The sequence below is a fragment of the Lissotriton vulgaris genome, chromosome 6, assembly GCF_964263255.1.
Source record: "Lissotriton vulgaris chromosome 6, aLisVul1.2, whole genome shotgun sequence".
Taxonomy (NCBI): domain Eukaryota; kingdom Metazoa; phylum Chordata; class Amphibia; order Caudata; family Salamandridae; genus Lissotriton; species Lissotriton vulgaris.
The window spans coordinates 195,363,057-195,376,227 of record NC_141694.1 but is presented as its reverse complement, the minus strand read 5'-3'; the positions used below and the strand labels follow the sequence as shown (position 1 = coordinate 195,376,227).

Sequence of the window (13,171 nt, the reverse complement as noted above, 5' to 3'; positions counted from 1 at the left end):
TCTGCCGGGTGGCCCTCAGGATCGAGTGATGTATACAGCAGATACATTACGCGCCCTACGACTTAAGAACATCCGTGCCTGCTACCACACGCTTACCGCAGGTAAAGCTTTCTCGATCTGTCCACGATGCAATCCGACTCCCCCCCTGAAATTTACCTCACTCACTTTGAAGCTGGGACTTCTTAACTGCCGCTCCCTCCCCAAACATACTACCAAAGTAAATCTTTTGATTCAGAATCAGGATCTTGACCTACTGTTCTTAACGGAAACATGGCTATCAGACAACACCGACCCGGACGTCGTCGCGGCCCTCCCCACAGGGTATCTCTGTCAAGCTTTAAATAGACCTAAAGGGAGAGGAGGCGGGGTAGCTATAATTCACAGGGAACAGTTCACATGTAGGATGGCTAACGCCGGTATCGAGGACTGCGAGAGCGGCCAATTTTCCATCCAAATCTCCCCAGCCCTTACCCTGGCAGGGCTATTGATCTATCGCCCCCCAGGGGCCCCAGGCAATTTTATCAATTCCATATTCGAATCTGTATCACAACTAGCTTCCTCCACCTCCAACTTCCTTATACTAGGTGACTTGAACTTCCACTTCCTGGACCCCACGGATCGAGTAGCCTCGGACATTAGACACGACTTAACATCTTTAAAGATACATCTAGTGAACAACGAGCCTACCCATGAGAAGGGCCACCTATTGGACCCTATCCTCACCAATATAGCAACGGTGACCACCAATTTACCTGTGTCCCTACCATGGACGGACCATTTTCTGGTCCCTTTCTCCTGGGAAATCTCCACACCTATTCTCCCAACCCCGAAAACCCAGGTTACCGACCGACAATGGCGCAAACTGTCACCTGAGAAATGGGCTGCTTCCCTTGCAGATTCCATTCCCGAGCTCTCCTTTGACTCCAACACGGCTGACAAACAATTTAGTGATTGGATCACTTCGTCCCTTGATACGATGCTTCCGAAAACCACCACCTTTAAACAGCTCAAAAGATTATCCCCCGCTTTATGGTATACTCCAGAGCTTAAAGCTCTGCGCCAAGAGTGCAAAAAAACCGAACGCTCTTGGAGACGCGACAAATCAGGGACCAATAAAAACATCTACTCTATTTCTCTTCTAACCTATAAAACCGCTATTCGCAAAACCAAAAGCGTGTTTTTTCAGGAGAGAATAGAGAAAGCGGGATCAATCAATCAATCAGTGACACTTATAAAGCGCGCTACATACCCGTAGGGTCTCAAGGCGCTGGGGGGCGGGGCGGGGGGGGGGGGGGGGTGCCGCTACTGCTCGAACAGCCAGGTCTTCAGCTTCTTCCTGAAGGAGAGGTGGTCTTGGGTCAGGCGTAGGTCGGTCGGGAGGGAGTTCCAGGTCTTGGCGGCCAGGTAGGAGAAGGACCTTCCTCCTGTAGTCGCTCTTCGGATGCGGGGGACGGCGGCGAGGGCGTGGTTGGCTGATCGGAGGTGGCGTTTGGGAGCGTAGAAGTTGACTCGGCTGTTGAGGTAGCTCGGGCCTTGGTCGTGTAGGGCTTTGTGTGCGTGGGTGAGGAGGCGGAAGGTGATTCTTTTGTTGACGGGAAGCCAGTGGAGGTCTCTCAGATGTCCGGAGATGTGGCTGGTTCGTGGGATGTCGAGGATGAGTCTGGCTGAGGCGTTCTGGATCCACTGGAGTCTCTTCTGGAGCTTGGCGGTGGTACCGGCGTAGAGGGCGTTGCCGTAGTCCAGTCGGCTGGTGACGAGGGCCTGGGTGACGGTCTTCCTGGTCTCGGTGGGGATCCACCAGAAGATCTTCCGTAGCATGCGTAGGATGTTGAAGCACGCCGAGGAGACGTTGTTGACTTGCCTGGTCATGGAGAGGGAGGAGTCCAGGATGAAGCCTAGGTTGCGTGCATGGTCTGTCGGTTTGGGTGCGGTGCCCAGGGCGGGAGGCCACCAGGAGTCGTCCCAGGCGGAGGGTGAGGAGCCCAGGATGAGGACCTCCGTCTTGTCCGAGTTCAGTTTCAGGCGGCTGGTCGTCATCCACTCGGCTACCTCTTTCATCCCTTCGTGCAGGTTGGCTCTGGCGGCGGCGGGGTCGTTGGTCAGGGAGAGGATCAGTTGGGTGTCGTCGGCGTAGGAGATTATGCTGAGGTTGTGTTTGCGTACGATGGCCGCGAGGGGGCTCATGTAGACGTTGAAGAGGGTGGGGCTCAGGGATGATCCTTGGGGGACGCCGCAGATGACTTCGGAGGTCTCTGACTTGTACGGTGGTAGGCGGACTCTCTGTGTTCTTCCGTCGAGGAAGGAGATGATCCATTCCAGCGCCTTGTCCTGGATTCCGATGTTGCTGAGGCGCCGTACTAGGGTGCGGTGGCAGACCGTGTCGAATGCCGCCGAGAGGTCTAGAAGGATGAGGGCCGCTGTTTCTCCATTGTCCATCAGGGCTCGGATGTCATCGGTGGCGGCGATGAGGGCGGTCTCGGTGCTGTGATTGGCTCGGAAGCCGGACTGAGAGGGGTCGAGCGATCCGTTCGTCTCGAGGAAGGCGGCCATCTGCTTGTTGACGGTCTTCTCGATGACTTTGGCTGGAAACGGGAGGAGCGAGATGGGGCGGTAATTCTTGAGGTCGGTGGGGTCCGCTGTTGGTTTCTTGAGTAGAGCGCTGAGTTCGGCGTGTTTCCAGCTCTCAGGGAAGATGGTGGTGTCGAAGGATGTGTTGATGATGTCTCGCAGGTGGGGTGCGATGACAGCGTCGGCCTTGTTGAAGACGTGGTGAGGGCAGGGGTCGGTCGGTGATCCGGAGTGGATGGAGTTCATCGTGCGGATGGTGTCTTCGGTGCTGATCGGGGTCCAGGCGTGGAGGGTGGTGGTGGGGGGAGGTTGTTCGGTCATGGTGTGCGTTGGTTGGTTGTTGAAGCTGTTGTGTATGTCCGCGATCTTGTTGTGGAAGTATGAAGCAAGGGAGTTGCAGAGGTCTTGCGATGGGGTGATGTCGTTGTTTCCTGCGCTGGGGTTGGAAAGCTCTTTCACGATGTTGAAGAGTTCCTTGCAGTTGTGTGCGTTGTTGTCCAACCGGTCCTTGAATGCTGTTTTCTTGGCGGCGCGGATCAGCTGGTGGTGTTTCCGGGTGGCAAGTTTGAAGGAGGTCCTGTTGTCCGGTGTTGGTTCCCTTCTCCAGACTTTCTCGAGGGCTCGGCAGTTCTTCTTGGAGCTCTTGAGTTCGTTCGTGAACCATGGGGCCTTCTTGCTGCCGGGTCTGCTGGGCGGGGTCCTCAGTGGGGCGAGTTCGTCCGCGCAGTTGCTGATCCACTTCGTGAGGTTGTCGGCGGCCAGTAAGGAAGCATACGCCATCCTTAAAGAGCTCTCAAAGCCCCCAGAACAAGGACTGGGACCTCCCTCCGACCCTAAAGCCGACCAGGAGAAATGCCAACAATTGGCTAATTTCTTCCATGATAAAATCCGACTAATTCTGGACTCAATTCCTCCCTCGAGCCCGGTGGAAGAAACCGTTTTCCCATACACGACCTCTTCCACCTGCCTGTCCACGTGGGGCCAGGTCACGATAGACGAAGTGAGAAATACGTTCAACTCCATGAAGAGCAGCTCCCCTAGGGACCCTGCTCCTCTTCGGATCCTTAAGGAGGTAGCCCCCACTATCATCCCCTCCCTTACTCATCTGATTAATACCTCACTTCAACAAGGAGTTGTACCCTTGAGCTGGAAGAAGGCTGTTGTAAAAGCCCTCCTGAAGAAACCCTCTCTCGATCCTGAGAACCTGGCGAACTATAGGCCCATTTCCCTACTCCCAGGAGTCAGCAAGATCGCGGAAAAATTAGTCAACAGGAAACTCTCGCAGTTTCTAGAGGCCAATAACAAACTAAAAAGTTCCCAGACGGGCTTCCGACCAGGGCAGGGCACGGACATCGCCCTCCTGGCAGCGGTAGAGGAGGCCAGAGCGCTACTGGATGGGGGAGGGTCAGTGGCAGTGATCCTCCTCGACCTTAGCGCGGCGTTCGATACCGTTGACCACCAACTCCTTATCGAAAGATTGGCAAGAGTTGGAGTGGAAGGTACAGCCTTATCTTGGCTTTCATCTTTCCTGGCCCAACGGTCCTATCAGATTTGGGAGAAGAACGCCCGCTCCTCCGAAATGCCCCTCCAATGTGGTGTGCCTCAGGGCTCCTCCCTGAGCCCCACATTATTTAATATCTATATGTCCACATTGGAGGAGGTTATCACCCCATTCGGAGTGAGCGTCGTCAGCTATGCTGACGACACACAATTAGTGGTGTCTTTGTCCCATCCCAAACAACAGAAAGCTGATCTCTTCAACTGCCTTACGCAGGTCCATCGTTGGATGAATAGATCAGCCCTAAAGCTAAATGGGACAAAAACTGAGGTCCTTATACTTGGCCCGAAAGGAACCTCACTCCCCCTGGACAGCTGGCCAGCCTGTCTAGGTCCTCCCCCTGACCCAAAAACAGAGGTGAAAAGTCTGGGTGTATGGATCGATTCCGATCTCTCATTCACTTCGCAAGCAAAGAAGGTAGCAGGGACCTGCTTTGGTCTTCTAAAATCTTTGAGGAAAGTTTTGCCCCTTCTTCCCCCTAAATCCCAAAAATTACTAATCCAAGGTCTCATAATATCGAGACTAGATTACAGTAATGTGATTTATCTGGGCGCACCCGAAGCGACCCTTAATAAACTGCAGAGAATTCAGAACACTGCTGCCCGGATTATCACAAACACTCCGGCCAGATCATCTGCTAAACCCGCTCTCAAACTCCTCCATTGGCTCCCCATAAGGGAGAGAGTCAAATTCAAGGCCTTGTGCCTCGTCCACAAAACTTTGCATAACCAAGGCCCCCGAGTCCTCAGCAATTTTGTCACCCCTTACATAACCACTAGATCCCTCCGTTCCAACGCAGAAAACCTCATCAATACCCCAAGATTCAGGAAAGCCCGATCAGGAGGAAGACGCTTCTCGGTACAAGCTGCCCGTCTTTGGAATTCACTCCCTCATGACGTACGTCTTGAACCACAATATCTGCGCTTCAGGAAGCTGCTAAAGACACATCTTTTTCCCTAGCTTTCATGCCCCCCCCTGTTCGGATTCCTCACCCTTCCTATCTTCTGCTCTCAGCTCCCGGTCCTCAGGTTTGCTGAATTAGGGTTTTTTAGCGCTGGGATACCTCCGGGTGACTATGCGCTTTATAAAGATAAATAATAATAATAATAATAATAATAATACTGATGCAGGGCTGGATTAACAGAACTGTTTTTTCTCTCTACACTGGTCGGCTCCTTTAAGACCTAGGTTTGTTGTGGTGTGCCAGTTAATTGTTCACTTTTACTATATCTGTAAATATGGCTTAAGCAGTTGTTGTGCCTCAAATGTTTGATGACCAGGGGATCTCTACCAGTAAACGGATACGAGGTTACTGGGTGGCGTAGTCGTGAAATAATGGTGGCCATCTGCTTGTGGCTTGCCATTTGTTTACACTGTCCTACTTTCTTGATGCTCAGCAGTAAGACTTTATAGATACACACTGCACTGAAATGTTTGCCGCAATATTGTCCTCTGCTTGAAAAATTGAAGATTCCTTCTTGGTAATGCAAGCAGGCACCCTTTCGGGGAGGCTGGAGGTCAGCGCTTTGGACTCTTCCTCCTTCACTGGCATCAAAATAAATGCATTTACAATTCCTAATGGGAACATCCACGTTATCGAAGATACTACACAGAACAAAATATACATCCGGTTTAAACTAGCAAAGGAGAAATGTAATATAAAAGAAACAAATCTTTATTGCGACTGTCATGTGCTCATGCAGATTTGGGGAATACCTATTAAGGAAATGCAACATTTCTAAAGGCAGTGGACAATAATTATTTTCAGATATATCAAACAATTAATGGAAATATAATAGATCTGTCACCTTGGGCCATCTATGATCAATTCAATGCACACACAAAAGGAAATATTATGTAAAATTAAAACTCATACCTTGTAGCGGAAGTATGGCAGCAACTGGACTTTGATCGATAAGGGTGTAGTTACCAGGGCCGATGCAGGCATCTAGATAAATCGTCCTATTAATGGACAGCTGTGCCATCCCATGATCACTTGTTATAATCACATTCACTTGGTCCCACAGCTTTGATGTCTTCAGTTCATCGATCAAGAGGCCAATTTTGTTATCCACTTCCTGTAGCACTTTCTTCATACTGGGGCTATCTGGCCCAAATTTATGTCCACTCAAATCCGGTTCGTTGCAATATAGCGTTGCAAAATTGACTGGGTCATCTGGTCGGGTCATCCACGAGGTGATATTTTTCACTCTCTGGTCAAATGGAACATTATCGCTGTATTTGATAAAATAGGTAGGCGTGATATTGTGGATCACCACATCAGTACCAGGCCACCCTGCAGCACCACTTTTATGTCCCTGGAGTTCATTGGTCACCCAAAGAGGAAATGCCTCGTCCCACCAGAAGGGATCTGAATCATTGTCCAGAGAAAAAGTCTTATTTTCAGTTGGGTCGAACATAGAGTTTGCCACTATGCCATGGCTTTCTGCAAACAGACCTGTAACTATCGAGTAGTGGTTTGGGAAGGTTTTTGTAATGAAAACATTTGTAACGTGCTCTACCAACACACCATCGCTGATTAGTTCCTTAAGGCGGGGTAATGGAAAGCGATTCAAATAATCTGCTCTGAAGCCATCAAAAGACACCAGCAGTAGCTTAGGAGAGGAGCTGTTTGTTACAGCAGATGCAGAACAGGTCACAAATCCGCAGAGAATAAAGATTAAAACCAAGTGTGCAGTGGATAACATCTTCAAAAATAATGTACCTAAAACACATAAGGGATTCAAATTAGTCAACGCATTCAATTGTAAATAACTTATACATCTTCTAAAAACCATAACTATAGCAAAATGCACAGTACAATGAAGTGCACAATTTGTCAATGTACCTATGTTTTATATGTAAAGCGCTCACCAGGTAGCAGCATTTACAACAAGGCTTTTAATCACATTGTGCCTTTACCACGCATGTTTTTACCACGTGTATATCTTTACTACGCATGCCTTTATCACGCATTTAAGGTAAGCTGATGATGTGGTTTCCCCCACAAATACATTGTTCTTAATAAATATAAAAAATGTGTGGTAATGGCATGCATTGAAAAAGCATATGAGTTGTAAAACAATGCAGAGAAATAAATGCGTGGTAAAAGCATGCAATGTATTTCCCTGTATTTTTCCATCGTACAACCACGCTCACATAGCCAGAATGCAGAAGATAGCTATACAGGGCCCATGTTAAAAACATGATTGAACCGAATCACTTAAATACCTAAATATTACATATACCTGATAAAACTGAACCTTCCACAAGTATCTAAGAGCAATCAAACAAGATCTCTTAAACTGTATGTCCTACAGCTAGCAATGGCAATTCAAATGTCCTATTCCCACAAAATGACATACGCCCCACTGCAACAATTTTCAGGACGGCCTGTATTTATTTCAAACTCCCAATGTCTCCCTCAGAACTTTTGCCATTGCAAATATATTCTCCTCATATTGAGTACTTCATGAAAAGACTACTTGTTCCTCATCTCTTGGAGCTATCCTTCAGGAAGGCGGGTCTCAGCCATTGCCGTCTTGGTACAGAATATAAGGGGAAGACCAAGAAGAGGCGGAGCACATTCAATGTACCTCAGACAATCTGTGTCTCTTTTCGAAGATTAAGAACAATGGAACATTAACACCATAGTATATGTACCGATGTCTAACGGTTTACTGTAAATACATGAAGAGCATCTCCAGGGCCTTTCCCCAACTCCAAGTGCCTCTAAATAAATAAATGATGTGAGACCAAAACATGAACAACCAGTTAGGGCAGAAGTGAAACCCGGAATTGAAATTTAGAAAATACTGACTAGTGTTGCAACACATTCATTCAAATTCTAGAGTCAATTTAGTGGCAAGCCTTCCTACGGTTTTATTAGAAACATACTAGATTTTACAATGCCACTGCAGATTTTTCTTGTCTAATGAAAATACAAGCACTAGGATTAGGCCTTCCTAACTTTGGCAGAGCACCAACATACTGTACAACAGCCAACTAGGAGAAGATTCGCTCATTCTAGTGTTTCTGTACAAGGATTTCATATATCCCTTTTCCTTTCACACCCTACCCTTTCCAGGTCATGTTACTTTGTGGGGATCCTTAAAATTACCCTTCTGAGTGGTTACCACTTACCTTTCTTTTTTTTCTTTCTGAAATTCCTTCTCCCTCCTACTTTGTTCTACCTCAGCCACATTTTAGGGAGGTGGGTGGTGAGGGGAGGGGGATACACTTCCAATAACCGTTTCTTGACTCATTTTTAAAGTGAATTTATTTTCACCCTCCTCCACGCTTTTTACATTTTTTGTGAAGTTTCGCATACCCACATTTCTACTCTTAAACCTATCCCTCTCCAGCCTCTCTCTCCCTTAGTCGTCTTACCTCTTCTTCACTTCAATATTAAAGCTAACAATCACTGACCCTACCATCCCGGAATCCCCTCTTCTGCCGTCAAATCCTAAACTTGAGGTCTTCTCTCCACCCCTGTCCATGGTGGATCTCATAAGTAATGTTAAATCAGGCTCGCCAATGGACCCATGTCCCCCACGTATCCTTAAATTAGTACCCAACCTAATAGCCCCAGTACTCAGCAACATCTGTTCCTCCATATTCCAGACAGGGGTTTTTCCCCTTGTCTGGAAAAAAGCAATGGTGACACCTCTTTTAAAAAAAACCACTCTAAACCCTTTAGAGCCAAAAAATTACCGCCCTATCGCCTCTCTCCCTTACCCTTCCAAAATTATTGAAAAGGTCATGAACCAACAGCTGTCGACTTTTATTGACCAGAATGGTCTACTTGACAACACGCAGTTTGGTTTTAGGAAGGGCCATGGGACGGAGACTGCCTTGATAAAAGCTGCCGAGGAGGTCAGGATAATCATGGATAAGGGGGGTGCAGCCATCCTGATACTCTTAGATTTATCCGCGGCCTTCGACACGGTCGATCACACCATCTTGATCGACCGTGTCGCCGCCCTAGGCATTCAGGGCAGGGCAAGAGCAACACTGGCATCTTTCCTGGCCAACCGAGTACAGTCTGTTAAGATGGGATGCTTCTGCTCTCCTGATTTCACTCTCCCATGTGGCGTTCCCCAGGGCTCCTCGCTAAGTCCGACACTTTTTAACATCTATGTGTCGGACTTGGCGAGGGTAATCAAGTCGTTCGGCATTGGCTTAACATCTTATGCCGACGACACACAGCTGGTCCTGGAGATACACAAAAACGGTGAAGCAGTGGCAGCAAACTTTCAGGAGGGCATGAAGGCCATCAGCTCATGGATGAACCGGAATTGCTTAAAGCTAAATTCCGACAAGACGGAGGTGATGGTTTTTGGCGAACTGACTCCGTCTTGGTCTCCTGTCTGGTGGCCCTCGGAATTGGGAGCCCCCCCCATCACCTGTAACCAAGGTGAAAAACTTGGGCGTGCTTTTTGACAATAAGCTTACGTTTTTAAGCCATGCCAACGCGGTGGTGTCAGCCTCCTTCTTTACCCTGAGAATGGTGAAGAAACTGCTCCCTTTTCTCCCCCCAACCGCAGGCAAAACCTTAATGTCCTCCCTGGTGTTATCTAGGGTGGATTATTGCAATGGTCTATTGCTTAACGCACAAGAGCAAGTTCTGAGCAAATTACAGCTTGTCCAGAACGCCGCTGCAAGAATTCTCATGGGTATACCTAAGCACGCTTCTATCTCTCCCACAATTCGTGAGCTCCACTGGTTACCAATAAGAAGCCGGATAAAGTTTAAGGCCATGTGTATCATTCACAAGGCCTTAAACAATAATGGACCTGATTTCTTCAAAAGAGCATTCAAACTGTACAAACCCAGTCGAACACTACGCTCTTCTTCGGCCCAACAGCTCCAAATCCCATGCACAAAAAAAGTATCTTGGGGAGACAGACGTTTTGTAGTGGCAGCATCAAAATTATGGAATCAGATCCCCTCCTCTGTCAAAAATCAATCATCACTACTCTCATTTCGCAAACACCTCAAGACCTGGCTCTTTAACCAGTAAGACGTCAGTGGAACCCCCGCATTCTGCAAACTCCAGCGCCGAGACACCGAAAGGTATTTGCGCGCTTTAGAAATTTAAAAAATAAATAAATAAATAAATCCCTAAGTGGGATTCGCTCAAGAGGGTCCACATTTGCTTGTGTTTAAATATGTTTTTTTTTTTTTAAATAAATACATATTTTTCTAAAACTGTTCTTAGGTTTTTATTTTTGACCAAACAGTTTTTTCTAAATTAGTTTTTCTACTAAATGGCTTACCATTATTTTGTTACGCTAATTTTGTTTCTGAACATTTATATACTACAGAAGACATTTCCATGTTTCAGACCAGATATTAGAGATGACGAAAGGTGCAGACATCTAGGATGGAAGGAAGGTACAACCATGTATGCAGATATCTTTTTATGCTATTCTCAGCTACTATAATGGTATTGGGGCTTTATAATGTTATCACTAGTGTTATGTAAAATTGCGATTTTTTTTCTGGCAACATTGATTTATAACTTGCAAAAACTATGGACGATTGGGAAAAAAGGGGGAGTAATAAAGCGGAGTAATCAGGAACTATCTGAAATTTTGCTAAGGCCATAAACTAAGCACTCTTAGTTATCACTAGTTTAGCGGGGACAGTGCTTGATTCATGATTAAAGTGAAGAGGTAAACTATTTTGGAGAAGCAGCGGCCATTGACAGACACAGATGTATAGTACGAAACCCATAACATCTGTGCTGCCCGCTACAATGATTCCAATTGAATCGTACTACAGCGCCTTGAGATGGACAGCAAGAGGGAAGAAGTTACCGAAGGAACACTTTATGGGCTGGTATATGGCTTTCGTGGGTAACTAAATTGGAGGGGTTCAGGGCCTAGGATAACATTGGTTGGCATATCTAAGCTAGGAGATGTATGGGCATCCAAACATATGAAATCCTATGTTAACCTTCGTGTAGAATATGCACTACACAAGTCACAATTCTTTCACCTTCCCCAACCCAAACATGCATTGAAAGGCTATAAGACCATGCTAAACCCTATCCTGGTCTTCAATTCATAGACTTGAAACTGACAGTGATTAAACTCGACAGGATGGGTGAGTTCAGATTTTATCACATACTTGTCGTTAGGATCGCTTTAAAATTGTTAGGGGAAGGTGGACCACAGGTGGGACAAATTGACAATGCCGAATGGCTGGAAGCTAAGATGGCCATAAGCGGGTCAGCGATTTCGGTGAATTTATGCCTTATTCAATTTTAATACTTTAATCTAGCATATTATATCCCAGGTATACTTTGCAAGATGTAAAGGGGTCACCTCTGAACTAGATGTCAGGTGCCGGTGGGTCTGCCGTATTATGCAAACACATTGGGCCCACCCACATCCATAACACATAACCAAAGGTGAAGGGATGTAACAAAAGTACAACATCCTAAGTGTGGGATACTGTGTATACAAACAGACCGAGATGGATCCTCTGGTGATAAAATGCAACTGTCAACTGACCATCTAGTAGAGAAAAGAGATATTAACAGATAATCGTAGGTGACTAGTGTCCCAGCAAATGAAGAATGGCTTTGGGGGATGCAACCATGTGCCACCCTTGGGATAAAGTCAGTGTATAAAAAACATAGAAATCATGGCTCTGGGAAATGATGGGAACATTTCCAGTCCCACAGAATTAATTTAAATGATCACTTTCTCATGAATGAGACAGTGGCAGCTCTAGGCTTATGGCGGCCCTGGGCAGGGAGCGCAGGTAGGGGGCCCCAGAAGAGGGGGTCCGGGCCGTGCAGAGCGCAGAGGCCAGTGAAAGGGGGGGGGGGGGCAGAAAGGAAACAGTGAGGTTCGGTGAGAGCCACTGGAGGGCTTTGGGGCCAGTTTCACATTGTAGCACTCTTGACCATATACGCATGGTGTGGCAGATGGATTCTGTAAACTTTGTGGCCTCTTAGTGCACAATTTCTGGGAGCCCAGTTAAGACTAAATTGCAGCCATCTTGTTGCCTCATCGCGAAGACCCTTGTCTTGGAAAGCCAACCAGATTGGTTTACAAGACGAGGAATTTATACTTTTAATACATATCAGAAGTGAATTCATATTCAAATAAACTTTGCTCTGTTGTGCTTCTGGTTTACTTCCTCAAGTACTTGGAGAATATTGTATTATTATGACATTTTCAGTCAGTCTGATTTATTTTAAGTATCGTTTCAGGTCTGGACCGACTCTGCATACCTCATCCTCCATATACACACAACAGGTTTTGCAGCATTTAATTTTGATGCATTTATGTCAGAGGCTCTTCCTCATTTCTGTGGTCTAGCACTGCTCTAGAATACACTTGGGCAGTCATCTTAGCATTATTGTCATGTTTATCATGGTCTTTTACAGGTGGCGCTGGCGGCACTGGAAGTCCCGACATCACATTTCCCTGTTCTCCACTGGCCTTAAGTCCTCTTTGACTGAAATAACTTAGTGTTAGTCGCTTGGAAGCCTTTCATCCTACTCTTTTTCTGGCTTCCGCATGAAGTGAAGCCTTGGCAGTGGATTCAGGAAGTTCTGCGGCCAACAACTCGTGCTGTTAGTAGGGATCATCAGTCTGGAGTCCTTTCTTCTGCAGTTTGACTCTTTATGGTTTTCTTGTCCGATACTTTTTTCATTTTCATTCATGGTGTAGTTATAGTGTTTTTTTAGGTCGATGTTAAGCTTTGAACCCTTTCAGCATGTGCTTTCAAATTTTGGGGAGCGATCTAACTAACTACACTTTTCAGAGCCTTTTCTTGCACTTTCAGGCATGTTTTTCAATATAATACCATTGTCAGTAATTAAATATTTATAATTGCATAAGTTGTAAGGTTTTCATCTTTCTCATCCGAGGGATTTAGGCAAATGTACATCTAACTATAGGTCTTCTCTGTGTTTATTTGTGCTGCGTTGTGTACAGTGGGGCTGTTTGTTTCGGTAACAGTGCTGTGGGAGTAGTTTCATTACCTCATGTAGGACTTTTAGGTACTTAGCCTAGCAACCTGCAG

General features: G+C 46.6%; 1 protein-coding gene across 1 annotated transcript in view; it reads right to left on the bottom strand.

The window, feature by feature from the left end:
* The window catches only part of ENPP4 (ectonucleotide pyrophosphatase/phosphodiesterase 4), a 178,894-nt gene that overhangs the window by 73,280 nt on the left and 92,443 nt on the right, over positions 1–13,171 (bottom strand). Inside the window, exon 2 of the mRNA XM_086926230.1 lies at positions 6,003–6,851. Within this exon, the coding sequence (XP_086782356.1) occupies positions 6,003–6,834 (832 nt within the window). The 5' untranslated portion in view covers positions 6,835–6,851. The remainder of the gene's footprint in view (positions 1–6,002; positions 6,852–13,171) is intronic.